This window comes from Mustelus asterias, chromosome 7, assembly GCF_964213995.1.
Source record: "Mustelus asterias chromosome 7, sMusAst1.hap1.1, whole genome shotgun sequence".
Classification (NCBI taxonomy): Eukaryota; Metazoa; Chordata; class Chondrichthyes; order Carcharhiniformes; family Triakidae; genus Mustelus; species Mustelus asterias.
In genome coordinates this window covers 94,693,218-94,708,028 of record NC_135807.1, presented here as the reverse complement: position 1 = coordinate 94,708,028, position 14,811 = coordinate 94,693,218, and the positions used below count along the sequence as shown (strand labels likewise).

At 40.6% G+C, this 14,811-nt stretch overlaps 1 protein-coding gene across 4 annotated transcripts in view; it reads left to right on the top strand.

Moving 5' to 3' along the window:
- Positions 1 to 14,811, top strand: part of samd12 (sterile alpha motif domain containing 12) — a 130,146-nt gene that overhangs the window by 41,493 nt on the left and 73,842 nt on the right. For 2 of the 4 annotated variants that reach the window (XM_078216493.1, XM_078216492.1), the window contains exon 3: positions 7,203 to 7,308. In XM_078216493.1, the coding sequence (XP_078072619.1) occupies positions 7,203 to 7,308 (106 nt within the window). Of the gene's footprint in view, positions 1 to 7,202; positions 7,339 to 14,811 lie in introns of all 4 variants that reach the window. The other 2 variants (XM_078216491.1, XM_078216490.1) reach the window with 1 other exon arrangement.

Sequence of the window (14,811 nt, the reverse complement as noted above, 5' to 3'; positions counted from 1 at the left end):
AGGCAATGTGCAGATGGTGTTCACGTGCATCTGCTACCGTTGTTTTCCTGTGTGCCAGAAGTTGCAGCTTTTGAAGGTGCTGTTGAAGGAGCCTTGTTGAATTGCTAAAGTGCATCCTGTACATGCTACACACTATTGTGCTTAGCTACTGGAGGGAGTGAATATTTAAGATTGGAGTAAATGAAGTAATTCGAGATTAATAGCTTTTGAAGTCGGCAAATGTAGTTATGAGCATTAACAGATTTTAAAGAAGTTATTAGAGCTGCCTGAGAAAGCAGAGGTGTTGGTGGACTTTCTTAACTACAGCGTCCACATGGAGGGACCAGAACAAGTTGGAGGCCTGGACACCAAGAAACTTGAAGCTCTCGACCATTTCCACTTCATCCCCGTTGATAAGGACAGGGGCATGTCTTCCACTACACTTCCTGAAGTCAATGACTATCTCCTTCGTTTTGTTGACATTGAGGGAGAATTATTGTCGTCACACCAGTTCACCAGATTCTCTATCTCTGTACTCCGTCGCATCATCGTTTGAGACCCAACACTCCACAGTAGTGTCATCAGCAAACTTGCAAATGGAGTTGGAGGGCAATTTGTGGGGGGTTCAGCGATAGTAATGCTAATGAATGTCATGGGGAGATGGTTCTTTCTTGTTGGAGATGATCATTGACTGGCAATTCTGTGGCATGAATTGCTTGCCACTTAGCAGCCCAAGCCTGAATGTTGTCCCAAATATTGCTGCATATTTGTACAGACTGTTTTAGTATCTGAGAAGTCGCAAATGGTGCTGAACATCCCCATTTCTGATTTTATGATGGGTGGAAGGTCATTGAAGCAAGTGAAGATGGGTCTGCCTGGAGGAGCTGCTCTACCGGAGATCTAGGACTGAGCTTATTGGGCTCCAGTGAGCATGCCATCTTCCTGTGTGGGAGGTATGTACTCAAGCCAGTGGAAAGTTTTCCCCCGACTCCTGTTGACTTCAGTTTTGCCAGGGCTCCTTGATGCTGCACTTTGTCAAATGCTGCCTTCGTGTCAAGGGTAGTCACTCCCACTTGCCTCATGAGTTCCAACTCTCTTTTTTGTCTGTGGTTGAACCAAGGCTCTAATGAGTGCAGGAGCCAAGTGATCCTGGTGTAACCCAAACTGAACATCACTGAGCAGGCTATTGCTGAGTAAATGTCATTTTGTAGCACTGTCAATGGCACCTTCCGTCACCTTTCCTGATAGGAAGCTGAGGGGCAGTAATTGGCTAGATTGGATTTGTATTGCTTTAATGGAAAGGACTTATCTGAGCAATTTCCACATCGCTAGATCTATACTAGAACAGCTTGGCTAAGCGCACACTTCATTCTGGAGCATAGGTGTTCAGTACTATTGCAATATTGAGGCCCCAGAACCTTTGCAGTATTGGTCCCTTCAGCTGTTCCCTGATATTACTTGGAATGAATTACAATGGCTGGTATCTGTGATACTGGGGACACCAGGAAGCGGTCAAATGGATGATCCACCTTGCCCCTTCTGGCTGAAGCAAATGCATCGATCTTGTTTTTTCCACTGACGTTCTGGGCTCCTTCACCATTGAAGATGGGGATGTGTATGGAGCCTGTTCCTCCTGCCAGTTGCTTGGCTGCAAAGTTTAGGTCTGATCCATTGATTGTTGAAATAAAAGATAAGAAATTTTATTTTCTGAATACATCCATTAGATGGCGCTCTAACACTCTCTTTTCAGTTTGATCAAGTATAAGCAGGAGCTGTGAAAATATTTTTGCCTTTGTCTCCAGCTAGATGTGAAATTATCAAAGTATTCTTCAACCATTTTCTGCATATAAAATTTGCTTCCGTCTCCACCACTTCTCTTGGAGGTTGTGACTCTTTGCTGGATACTCATCTATATCTCATCCAAAAAAAAAGCCATTCTTCAGTCAACGCGCATTTGTAATGCCCAAGCAGCTAATGACCTTTTGAGCTTGGTGTTTTTTTAATCTAATGTCTAATTTGTGCACTTTCAGCAAAAGCTGGGAGATTGTATTGGATTTGCCAGTTCATAAGATGTACTGACTTGTGTGAAATAGCCATGCATCTTATGATCCGCAGGTTATTCTGTTGTACAAATCATTAGCATGTATTAGAGTTGCAATCCGTGATAACATTACAAGTTTGTGGACTTTTTGTAGAATTTGTGGTGAATAGGTATGAAACCAAGGTTTTCTTATACAATGAGCTTCAAACTAGAAGTGGTAAGACATGCCAAAGAGCATTGGAAATGAGCAGCAGGAAGACATTTTAGAACTCCAACTGAGAATCATAGAAACCCAACAGTGCAGAAAGAGGCCATTTGGCCCATCGAGTCTGCACCGACCACAATCCCACCCAGTCCCTACCCCTATATCCCTACATATTTACCCGCTAATCTCTCTAACCTACGCATCTCAGGCCACTAAGGGGCAATTTTAGCATGGCCAATCAACCTAACCTGCGCATCTTTGGACTGTGGGAGGAAACCGGAGCACCCGGAGGAAACCCACGCAGACACGAGGAGAATGTGCAAACTCCACACAGACAGTGACCCAAGCCGGGAATCGAACCCAGGTCCTGGCGCTGTGAAGCAGCAGTGCTAACCACTGTGCTACCATGCCGCCCAAACGTTATATTGAAATGGAAAAAGCAAGAGGAAGAACTAGTGAAAATAGAAAAGAGCAAACAGACATTTTGTGGACATGTTTCAACATCATCACAGCTGGAAGAAAGGTAAAAATTTGATAGGGGGCATTGGATTTCTGTTTTCTGTGAAGCAAGGAGAAGTAGCATCAGTAAGTGGCATTATTGATTTAGGTGGGACAACATCTTGGTTCTACAGATTTTTGAGTAGGCACAGGCTGAGCATGCAAACTAGAATTGGAATAGCACCGAATATGTCGACCAAATACAAAGTAAAACGATTGAACTTCTCAGGTTCATGATTAATGCAACGCAAATAACATTGTTTTGAGCTTAAGGGAACTTTGTCTGTATTGGTCAACTGTCTGAATTTTGATGTTGCATCAAACAAGGCTGTTATTAAAAGCACTGAAACAATACCATAAAAATAATCTGGTTGTGAGAATACCCACTACACTATCATTTTGGCATGTGATGCTGTTTACCTCTGTCAGGAAATAACTTAAACAAGAGCTAAAAGGGGTCACGAGATATCTTTGGCAAACAGGACTAAGGGTATTGATTCAAAATATTCATTAAGGACCTCACCCACTTCATATATAAGGAGCGAAAGGGTAGGTCCACTCGAGGACAAAGGAGGGAATTTATGCGTGGAACTGGAGGAAGTGGGTGAGGTCTTTAACGAATACTTTGCATCGGTATTCGCAAAGGGGAAGGACATGGTGGATGGTGAGTCTAGAGTGGGGTATGTTGATATCCTAGGGCATTTTAATATATTTTTTTAAAAAGGTGTTGGGTGTTTTGAAAAGCATCAAAATAGACAAGTCTCCAGGACCTGATGGGATCTATCCCAGAATACTGAGGGAGGCAAGGAGGAAATTGCTGGGGCCTTGTACAAAATCTTTGGGACATATCCTGTGACTAAAGAGAATACAGAGGACTGGAGAATAGCCAATGTTGTTCCTTTGTTTAAGAAGGGCAAAAGGGATAGTCCAAGAAATTACAGGCTGGTGAGCCTTACATTAGTGGTAGGGAAATTATTGGCAAAGAATCTTAGGCACGGGGATTTACTCACATTTGGGATAGACTTATTAGCGATAGGCAGCATGGCTTTCTGTGGGGGAGGTCGTGTCTCTCAAACTTGATTGAGCTTTTTGAGGAAGTGACAAAGATGATTGAGAGCAAGGCAGTGGATGTTGTCCACATGGACTTTAACAAGATCTTTGACAAGGTTCCTCATGGCATGCTGATACAAAAGATGAAGTTATATGGGATCCGTGGTGAGCTGGTAAAATGGATACAGAACTGGCTTGGTCATAGAAGACAGTAGCAGTCGAAGGATGTTTTCCTGACTGGAGATTTGTGACCAGCGGTGTTCTGCAGGGATCGATGCTGGGACCCCTGTTGTTTGTAATACATATGAATGATTTAGAGGATGTTTAAGAGGCATCTTGACAGAATCATGAATAGGCAGGGAAAAGAGGGATATGGACCACATAGAGGCAAAAGATCATTAGTTTAGGAAGGCGTCATGTGTCAGTGCAGGCATGGTGGGCTGAAGGGCCTGTTCCTCGTGCTGTACTGTTCTTCGTAGTAACAGCATTGTGCCATCAGAACAAAAGTTTGAAATTCTACCTGAAATTCATGTTCCTGTTTAACCTAAGGGATAACATTAAGGCTGGAGAAAAGGTGTTCAGAGTCCAAATGGCCTTCTAAAGTAGCTGCTCCAGTTCTGGGCACTCAACTCAAGCCATGAAAGGGTTGCAGAATTGAAGATCAGTTAGCTGTGATTCCATGAAGTCTTAGTAGCTTATTACGCTCCTTGAACATCTCAAACTGGTCACTTAAAGACTTCAAGAGTGAGAAGTGGACTGGATGATGGAGACTGCAAGTCACAACTTGGACATTTCATGAGTGGGTGAGGAATTTTGTGGGAAATGTGAAGTCATTCAAGAAGAGTAGTATCAGCAATGCCCCGAATGACCGTGAAGATGATGTATTATTTGAAGAAAACAACAGTTCACATAACACCATGTTTCTATGATAAGATTTCAAGTTACATTGTTTTGTGGTGAATATTACTATTGAATATCTATATGCATAAAAAGTAAACTCTGGGTATTTCTTTCTAAATTCCTGGTGCACATTGCAGAGACATTGGAGCAGGAGTAGGCTATTTGGCCTCTCAAGCCTGCTCTACCGTTTAACTAGACCATGGCAGGTCATCTACTTTAATGCTATCTTCCTGCACTAACCCCATATCGCATAATGTTATTGGTATCTAGAAATTTGTCGACCTCTGCTTGTGGTCTGATGCTTGTGTAGTCTGGCAAATGCAGTAATCAAGAACAGGAATGCTCAATTTTTCTACGTTTTCCTTGAGGTGAATTGTAACAATCCTGTACTGCTGCAGTTGTAATCTTTGGTCAGACATTGAATCTGGTTCATGGGCTCAATTCCTCATTACCTTAGCTAGCTGAGGAAATGCTAGAAATCTGAAATAAAAATTGAAGTTGTTGGAATTACCGCAACAGAAATTAAAAGATGGGTGATGTTTTGGATGCAGATTCCGGCAAATCTGACACAGGATCTTTATCTTTGAGCATAATTTCTCTGAATGCTGACGGAGCCAAAATATTTTCAGAATTTCCATTTTTGTTTCAATGTGACATTAATTCTCTTTAATAAATTAATTTTGGTGTAGAATCTGTTTATTGCATAATATACAATAACCTCAATCCTGTTTTCAAAAAAATTAAGATTTTTACAGCAAAATAAGTTGAACTGTGAATGGTAAAAGTAAAAGCTTTGGGAGGGGGTTGAAAATATAATAATTTAATAATTTTGAGAAGATTGGAATCAATGACATCCTATCTATTTGTATTTTCTAGTATTATACATGCCTTGGAAGAAAATATTTCTCCATTGTCATTCTTTATATACCTTTCAAGTTTCCCCAATGCGTGAATGAGGGACAAAAATATATGGAAAGAAAAACTTATTGGTCAACTAAACATTTTTTCTTTTGCAGATCATGTACATTTTGGTTTACCATTTTAGATTCCTTATATATGACCTTTGAAAATTGCCCATGATCTTTTGAGAGTAATCTGACGAAAAGTGTTATTCAACTCCAACCAATTCATCTTTCATAGGTGACGATTCCATAACCCAAGCATTGCACAATTCATTAGAGGTTTAATCTTTTTTAAAAAATATCATTCCAGACTGGTTCTTAAGCTGATACTGATCCTCTTGTTTAGTAACATTTAGTACTGCTTCTAAAACAGACCACAGAAAGAAAAGCACCATGAAATGTCTTCTATCAGGTGTTACCTGAGGTAGGAAATAACGTGGGTGCAACCAAGTCCCTACTTGGGATCCACAGAAAAGTGGTATGCTGTTGTGTATGTCTTATTGATCTAGTAACAAATGAAATTACTCAACAAATTGCTTCATATTGTAATATTTCATGCTAATTTCTCCCTTCATAAAAAAGCAGTTTTACGACATTTGCATTCCTTCAACTATTCAACATGCATTTCATTGAAGTGTACAATCCCTCATAACAACAAACATTGGAATTCAGAGTGTTTGGGGTATGGAATGGACTGCCTGCTGTGATAGTGGAGTCTGACACTTTAGGAACTTTCAAGCGGTTATTGGTTAGGCACATGGAGCACACCAGAATGATGGGGAGTGGGATAGCTTGATCTTGGTTTCAGACAAAGCTCGGCACAACATCGAGGGCCGAAGGGCCTGTACTGTGCTGTACTGTTCTATGTTCTATATACATCAGAGTTGCTAACCACTGTTGTTGTCAAAGTGTGAAATAGCAAGTGCTCTGCAAGATGGTTGTGAAATCAGTCTAAGATCACCAATCCAATAATAGAAGCCATCAGGCTTATGATAACAGACATTGCAAGCAATTTTTTTTTTCACACTCCAGGCATAATTTTCAAAGATTTAAAGGGCAGGACTTTTAAATGTTTGGCAGCAACTTCTGACCGTTTTGACCGATGCAAATGACAGTTTTGAAAGTTGATTATCACGGGTTTCTGGAGCATTCCAATTAGCTTAATTGTAATGGGTTTATGTGCTTTTTCAGTGTATTTATGCCTACTTTTAACAGTTCCAGAGGACACATGACCTCCCACAAGGGACACCTTACTCAAAGGTGTCCCCCGACCAGATCCGAAGGGGTACCCTGGCTCTCCAAACGAATCCACAAAGTTTAGACTTGCTCTTTCTTGGTCTAATCTGCACACATCGGATTTCGCACTCCTGGCCCACCAAAATCCCACTTCAGTGGAGGCAGCTAAAAATTTAAGGGCAGGATTTTACAATCTTTCTTTCCTGTCCCGCTGCCAGTGCAAATGGAGAATTTGGCACTCCGCCATAACTCCATCCACTACAGCAGCACCGGAGAATCCCAGACCGAGCAAGAGCGTGAGAAGTGTTATATTGAAGAACTGCATTAGTATTAATGTTGACGATTATTTGTTCTAACCTATTATATTATTTGTGGAATTTGTGTTTTCTAGTCAAATCCTGGACAAGTAAAACTAAGCAAACCAGTGGCTCTATGGACTCAGCAAGATGTTTGTAAATGGCTAAAGAAACACTGTCCCAATCAATATCAGACCTACAGTGAGTCCTTCAAACAGCATGATATAACAGGTAGTGTAAAAATAGAAGACTTGTTGGGTGGTTGGGGTGAAGGTGTCAAAATGTCATTGCAAATGCATGGTTGAGGATGCCTAGCCTTTTCGGGTATTTTTCCTCCCAACTCTCCTTCCCAGTACAATTATTGCAAAGCTTGCTGGGACCTGAGTGAACTGTTGCCAGGTCTACTTCTTTCGCTTGCCACTGTTACATATGGTGACATCGCTATTTGGGTACCCCTCTCTCGCCCCCCCGCCCCCCCGCCCCCCCCCCCCCCCCCCCTCCCAAAAACCCCAAATGCTCTGCATTCTGCGAGACTGAAAGCATATACACAAGTGAGGAGCAAGTGCAACCTTCTATTCCCACTCTGGTGCTCTGCATTGGTGCTTCAGCTCATTGTGCTGCATCTACTCTGAATTCATACTTTAATACTTGGGTAGTTTTTGGCAGAACCAACTTTTGTGGTATAAAATCTTGACAATTATTACTTATTAATGATTCTCTGAAATATTCTGCCTGAAAAGTTTGGGGTTTTTTTGCACCGTATCTGGAAGTGAAATTCTCTTTGACAAAGAGCATGATCTAAGTGTTTATGAGAGCAACACTGGGTTGTTGGGTAGGAAGCAGACATTGCAATTATGCACTCCTATGAATAAACTCATTATTAAGAAAAGTATTCATGTCTAGTTTCATACTTCAGCTGCCTTGGGATCAAAATAACAAACTAAATTAATGCCTGTCTTCCCATCTTATTGCTGCCTTTCTAATGGCCTGTCATTCTCAAACATTGCTTGCTCTGAAGTCATATTTTCCTATAATTTTCAGTTATTCATTATGGGGAATAAAATGGGTATTCTTCCTTTGTTTTGGTGAAGGATGAGTTTTGTCCCTATTGCTATGATAGACACTTGTGCATTCTGTGCTCAGGTAGGAAATTATTTGCGCCTGAAGGTTTATGTTTGACTTGCGAGATGACTAGATGTACTTTCTCTTGCTCCCGTTTCCCTTTTTGTTTCACCCTTGTGTTTGTTGTGGCAGCGCTCCCATACTCAGCAAGGTGAACTGAGAAGCTTTTGACTTAATTTACCTCTGTCAAAGTTGACTCAATTGTTGGAAGACCATCTTGCATGCCTCTGATTTTGCTGTTTCACTATCCTCTGAATTTTGTGAATTATTTGTCTGTGACTGCACTTAATTAGCATCCGTTGGGACCTGAAAGACTCCTCAAATTCCTTCCAGATAAAAATTTGTAGTTTTTAAAAATTATATTTCAGATTTTAAGTTAGGTCCCTAATTTCTTTTAACTTCCTGGGCCCCACAAAAGTTATTTTTAAAATTAGCTGTGTAATAATGTTGCAGTAATTACTTTACACTGGATTTCGTGTAATTCCCTTATAAAGCGTTTGAAAAAACAGAGCCTGTGTTTTTATATTGTGATGCATTTTGATTGTTTTTCCTACCTTTGGTTAAGGTGGGAAATGTATTTGACAAAAAGGTTATCCTTGCTTTCCTCCTCCCTTAATCCTCACACCAACCTTTTCATTGTTTTGAAATGTAGTTCTAAATATTGGTTCACCAATGAACCCTAATGAACTTTCTTAATTATTTACTGAACACACTGCTTTTCGTTTGAGACCATTGTTGAATCCTCCTTTGTGTCTAAATATGATGCTGATCAGTAATTATTGTTTACAATGTTAAATGGGTTGTGTTCACCCAATTAATCTAATCTCACTGTTTTGTTCATTCCTCCTTTTTCAAGCGAACACATTTTAAACAGTTTTAACGCTATCTTCATTTAAAAATCACCTTTTGATTATTTTGCAATTATCTTCTTGGTTTTGTAGACCTATGGTATTTCAGTTGTAGTGTTTTTTTAAAAAAACTCAAACTTTAAAATCTGTCTTCATAACTGTAACTTCTAATGATCTCCTAGTGGAGCTTTGTGTTAATATTTTATAGGATGCCCCAAAGGGTAAATAATATGCTAGTTGCAGCCTCTGTTATTGTATAAATTCAGCATTGCCTCCAAATATACAACCAATTATTTGGTTTGCCTTTTTTTGATTATTATCTGTTTGTGTTGTCACTTTTTTAAATGATTTGCACATTAGTATTTCCCTAATTTTCTTTGCTCCATTTTAAAATCTTGTCCTTTTTAAGGTGCAGTTCCTTTCTCCATTATTCCGTAATCTATTACTACATATTTTTCTGCAGTAAACTGCATCTGCCTCATTTGCCCACCTCACCAACCCCATGTATATCCTGCATTGGCCATGTCCATTCCATTTGGTGTACTCTAAGTCTGGATACTCTTTTTTTGCTGCCCCAGCTCTATTTCTAATCAGACCATTTTATATCCAGTAAACTGAAGTGTCCTTGATATTATTTCTTTTTAAACAGCTTCCGTTTATACCTTTCTCTTTAAAGTTTGTGTTGACAGACCCTGGTTAGCTAATCATGGTTTTTCTTAAGTGTTTAATCATTTCTATTCATTCGGACATCAGTTGTTCAAAACAACTGAAGTACATTTCCTGTTTTCTTTTAAGGACAGGAATTTCTTTTTTTGGTCCTCTAATCCCAAGGCTCAATTTTCTATTCGTATAATTTTGGAAAATTATAATCTGAGCCACCATAGTTTCATTTTTAGCTTCCCTTAGATGTAAACAACTGGGTGCTAATGATTTGTAAATTTTAGAGCAACTTCTTTTATGCCATTAATCAAAATAATAACCTCAACGATACCATTAGTATGTGTACAATTCCAATATGTGCCTCCTAGGTGAAAATTGAGGTAGTGTTTATTTTGTACCTCTGCCTTTCATCCATAACAGAAAGCAAAAAATGGGGGTAAATGGGTCTTTTTCTGGTTGGCGATTAGTGACTAGTGGTGTGCCTCAGGGATCAGTGTTGGGACCGCAATTGTTTACGATTTACATAGATGATTTGGAGTTGGGGACCAAGTGTAGTGTGTCAAAATTCGCAGATGACACTAAGATAATTGGCAGAGCAAAGTGTGCAGAGGATGCTGAAAGTCTGCAAAGGGATATAGACAGTCTAAGTGAGTGGGGAGGGTCTAGCAGATGGAGTACAATGTTGGTAAATGTGAGGTCATCCATTTTGGTAGGAATAACAGCAAAATGGACTATTATTTAAATAGTAAAAAATTGCAGCATGCTGCTGTGCAGAGTTCTAGGACAGAGTTCAAGGACTCTGGGTGTCCTTGTGCAGGAATCACAAGTTGGTTTGCAGGTGCAGCAGGTAATTAAGAAGGCAAATGGAATTTTGTCCTTCATTGCTAGAGGGATGGAGTTTAAAAACTGCATGGTTATGTTGCAGCTGTATAAGGTCCTGGTGAGGCCACACCTGGAGTACTGTGTACAGTTTTGGTCTCCTTACTTGAAAAAGGGTATACTGGCACTGGAGGGGATGCAGAGGAGATTCACGAGGTTGATTCTGGAGTTGAGAGGGTTGGCTTATGAGGAGAGACTGAGTAGACTGGGGCTATACTCATTGGAATTCAGAAGAATGAGGGGAGATCTTATAGAAACATATAAGATTATGAAGGGAATAGATAAGATAGAAGCAAGGAAGTTGTTTCCACTGGCAAGTGAAACTAGAACTAGGGGGCATTGTTGAAGTGGAAACTTTCCTGCTTCTTGACTGTGATAGAAAGACTCAACAAAGCTTGTTCCGACAAAATAACTAGGCTTTATTTACGAAAGACTGCATGCAGTTTTGGCTGAAAACTTGAGTTCAGAGAGCAGTTGGTACAACTTGCTAATTCCTCCTCAAGTCCGCAATTACACAAAGAATCAGTTCAGTATTTATACATAATCATTATCAGTTTGCGTGACCAGAGCATATTCAGGAATTCAATTAGTAATAGAATCATAAGCAATGTCATTAATCATGTCATAACTTGCTGACCTCCTAGAACTCTTTGTCTCAACATTCATACCCTTATCTTGTCCTTGATGGAACAGAAAAAAGTCGGTGACTCCTTCATCCCTGACCTTATCTTGTCTTATTCATACAGCCTTAAGTTATGCGGAGTCAGCCTTATCAAGTCTTACAGGGGTCTGGCATTTTGAAATAGCTTTGGTCAGCCGTTCTTGTATTGTACCAAATAGCTGACCGATTTTCCCATCATGCTATTCCTTAGTTCGTACAACTTCACAGCATGGCCTCCAAAATAAGGGAAAGCAGATTTAGGACTGAGTTGAGGAGGAACATCTTCACACAAAGGGTGTGAATCTGTGGAATTCCCTGCCCAGTGAAACAGTTGAGGCTACCTCATTGAATAGCCTTGCCTTAAAAACAGATACATTTTTGAACAGTAAAGGAATTAGGGTTATGGTGAGCGGGCGGGTAAGTAGAGCTGAGTCCACAGAAAGATCAGCCATGATCTTATTGAATGGCGGAGCAGGCTCGAGGGGCCAGATGGCGTACTCCTGCTCCTAGTTCTTATGTTCTTATTCTTCAATACAAAATTGCTCCTTTCATCTTTTAGTAAACATACTCCTACCTTAACTGTAACTTTACTGGTTATTTTTCCCTTTTGTGCTTTTTAATCTCCATTCTTTCACGTTTCCCTTGTTTATGTTTCAGGAGAAATTTTATGGCGGTGATGGGGGTTGGCCACTGATTGGGAGAGCCAGTGCCTTCCCCACTGCCTCCTCTGGGAAGCCCTACTGGTATGGTGTATGCCGATTGGCTATTTGAGACGTTACATGACCCCTGGGCACTAGTAGGAGACATTGGCTGCTGTTGAAATGATAGCCACTGAAGGCCTGGGATTGTGAAGTGACCCAGGCCAGAGATAATTGATGGTGGGAGGGGACTCACGGGATATGGATATTAGTGGAGGGTTGGCAGTTGCGGGGGGGCAGAAGTAGGAGTGGCTGTTCAGTGACCCCCCCCCCCCCCCCCCCCACCCAACTGATGCTGGGTCCCTCAACCAGTGGTGAGTGCCTTTGTGCAAGGAGACCACAAGCAACCAACATATACTTGCATGTCACACCACCTGTGAGGCAACAGGCTTGTCTTAATTATTAATTTCCCCTTAAGGGCTTCAAATGGTGGTGAGTGAGGCAGTTCTCTTTTGATTAAATGTACCCCTCGCCTCCAAAGCCAGCATGGGGGAAGAGGATGAAATCCGGCGTTTACTAATTTCAAATATCTTTCCATTTTTTCACACTTAAATATATTTCTTTCTCTCCTGGCCAGAGCACACTTGATTTATACCCTACGCATTTCCTGTTTTAAATATTTCCCATGATGATCTAGATTTCCTTGCCTATTTTCCCACTTTTCACTTTTTTCCTATTTTTTTAAAATCCTAAATTAATAACTTTTGCTCTTTCAGAATTTATTCTTGTGCTGAGCTAAATTATATTTTTGCAACTGCTTCTCAAATATTTTTTTCTGTGATTACCCAGAATCAAGGCGATGTGTATTGGTGTTCTCTGGATATGTGTTGCTGGGGAGATGACATTTATTGCCCATTCCTCGTTGTCTTCAGAAGGACGTGGTAACAGTCTAGATTTCATAGCCAAAAAAGTCCTCCTAGGGTACTTCAAAAGTATTGTGAATTAACCACAATGTGGGCTAGGACTTGAGTAGAAATCACAGATTAGGTTAAGTTGAGAGGATTCCTTCCTTGAATTTAGAATGGTACTTCCCTTGCCCTTGTGCTGGGACCTGTTAAAATTCCGAAATATAATTTCCTTCAGTAGAGCCTCTCTCTCTCAATCAAGGAGGTGGTGATACCTACGGAGCTTGTTCCTTCATAACCCTACCAACATCTGCCTTTTCCAGCATGTCTGATGAGTTTGTTTTAAAATCATAGAATCTTACAGAAGTAGGCCATACGGCCCATCGAGCCCACAGCAGATTTGATTCCAACCACAATCCCACCCAGGCCCTATCCCCATAATCCCATGTATTTACCCTAGCTAGTCCCCCTGACATTAAGGGGCAATTTAGCATGGCCAATCCACCTATCCCGCACATCTTTGGACTGTGGGAGGAAACCAGAGCATCCGAAGGAAACCCAGGCAGACACGGGGAGAATGTGCAGACTTCGCACAGGCAGTGACACAAGCCGGGAATCGAATCCGGGTCCCTGGTGCTGTGAGGCAGCAGTGCTAACCACTGTGCCACCATAATGTAACAGTCACTGGCATCTTCTAGTTCTGATGAAAAAGATCGCAGACCAGAAACATTAACTCTGTTTCCCTCTCCACAGAAACAGCATGGTCTGTTGAATATTTCCAACATTTTCTATGTTTGTTTCACCAGCATCTAGATGTGCTGTATTGTATTGGTGCCAATTAACTTGACCTATTTTAAAGGGAAGCTCCCTGTAATTTTCCGGCACTAAAGCAGCATATTGCAGATGTTGGAACTCTAAGATAAAATGCTAGAAGTACTCAGGACAGATAGCATCTGTGGAGGGAGAGAGTTATTTTATCCTGTTAAATATTTGTTTATATTTCTGTATTTTCCCATTTGCCAAGCTGACTGTTATATGCTGAATTCAGAAAACAACCCAACTGGCAGTATTGTGAACAGAGCATTATGGCTCCATGTGCTGCTCCTGTGGTAGCATATGAGTTTGCATAACTAATACTGATATCAGTAAGTTGGAAATTTTGAATGTGTTGCAGTTGGGAGATGTCAAACAGAGGGCAGATGTTTGACCCAAAAAGTTGAGAGGATGCTCACTTATTAGTCATGTTACCTCTGGGCAGCTTCATTCCTTTTTGCTAAAAGCCTCAATGTTCTGTTTCCTACGCACTCAATGTGTGTTTTGAGGAAAGTAGAAAATGTGATGCAAGGGAAAATAACTTGATGGATCGAATAGAGTGGCATGTGCCCCAAGAGAACTCACTTGCCTTCCTTGTGCATGTGTTTGGTGTTAATTTTAATCTTTAATTTTTTGGGGTCGACTGTGGCATTCTGTGAAGCAGGTTTGTGGTGACTACGTGCTTGGTCTGTGTGTGAGACTGATTAAACTGGGGACTAAATGTCTATAGAGTTGAGGACATCAAAGGGGCTCAGTGTGAAAGGCAGGCGTTTGGAGTGAATATAGCCAAATTCAATGTTTTACAAGCAAATAAGACATGGATAGAAATTTGCGTTAGGAGATAAAGGAAGTTTGTGTTCAGTTGTTAAATTTAAATGCAAGTAAAAAGGAGTTTACAACTTTAAAAAAGTCATAAATAAGGCCAAGTTATTCAATTTTATTTGAACCAAAAGTGGTGGCCAGAAGTTTTTTTTTTACATTCGCGGAAAGGTAAATTTCAAAGAAGGATAAGGACAGTGGTAATAGATGAAAGAGAAAAAAATAAAATTCAAGGAGCAGTTGGTAGCTGTGTTTAGGAGTAGCTATGTAAGACCTGGAGTGTGCTAAATGCTGAGAGAGTGGTATGAGAAGCAAAGTGAGGCAGCTTTTCAGCCAACCCAGAAAAGTGTTTGTTTTTC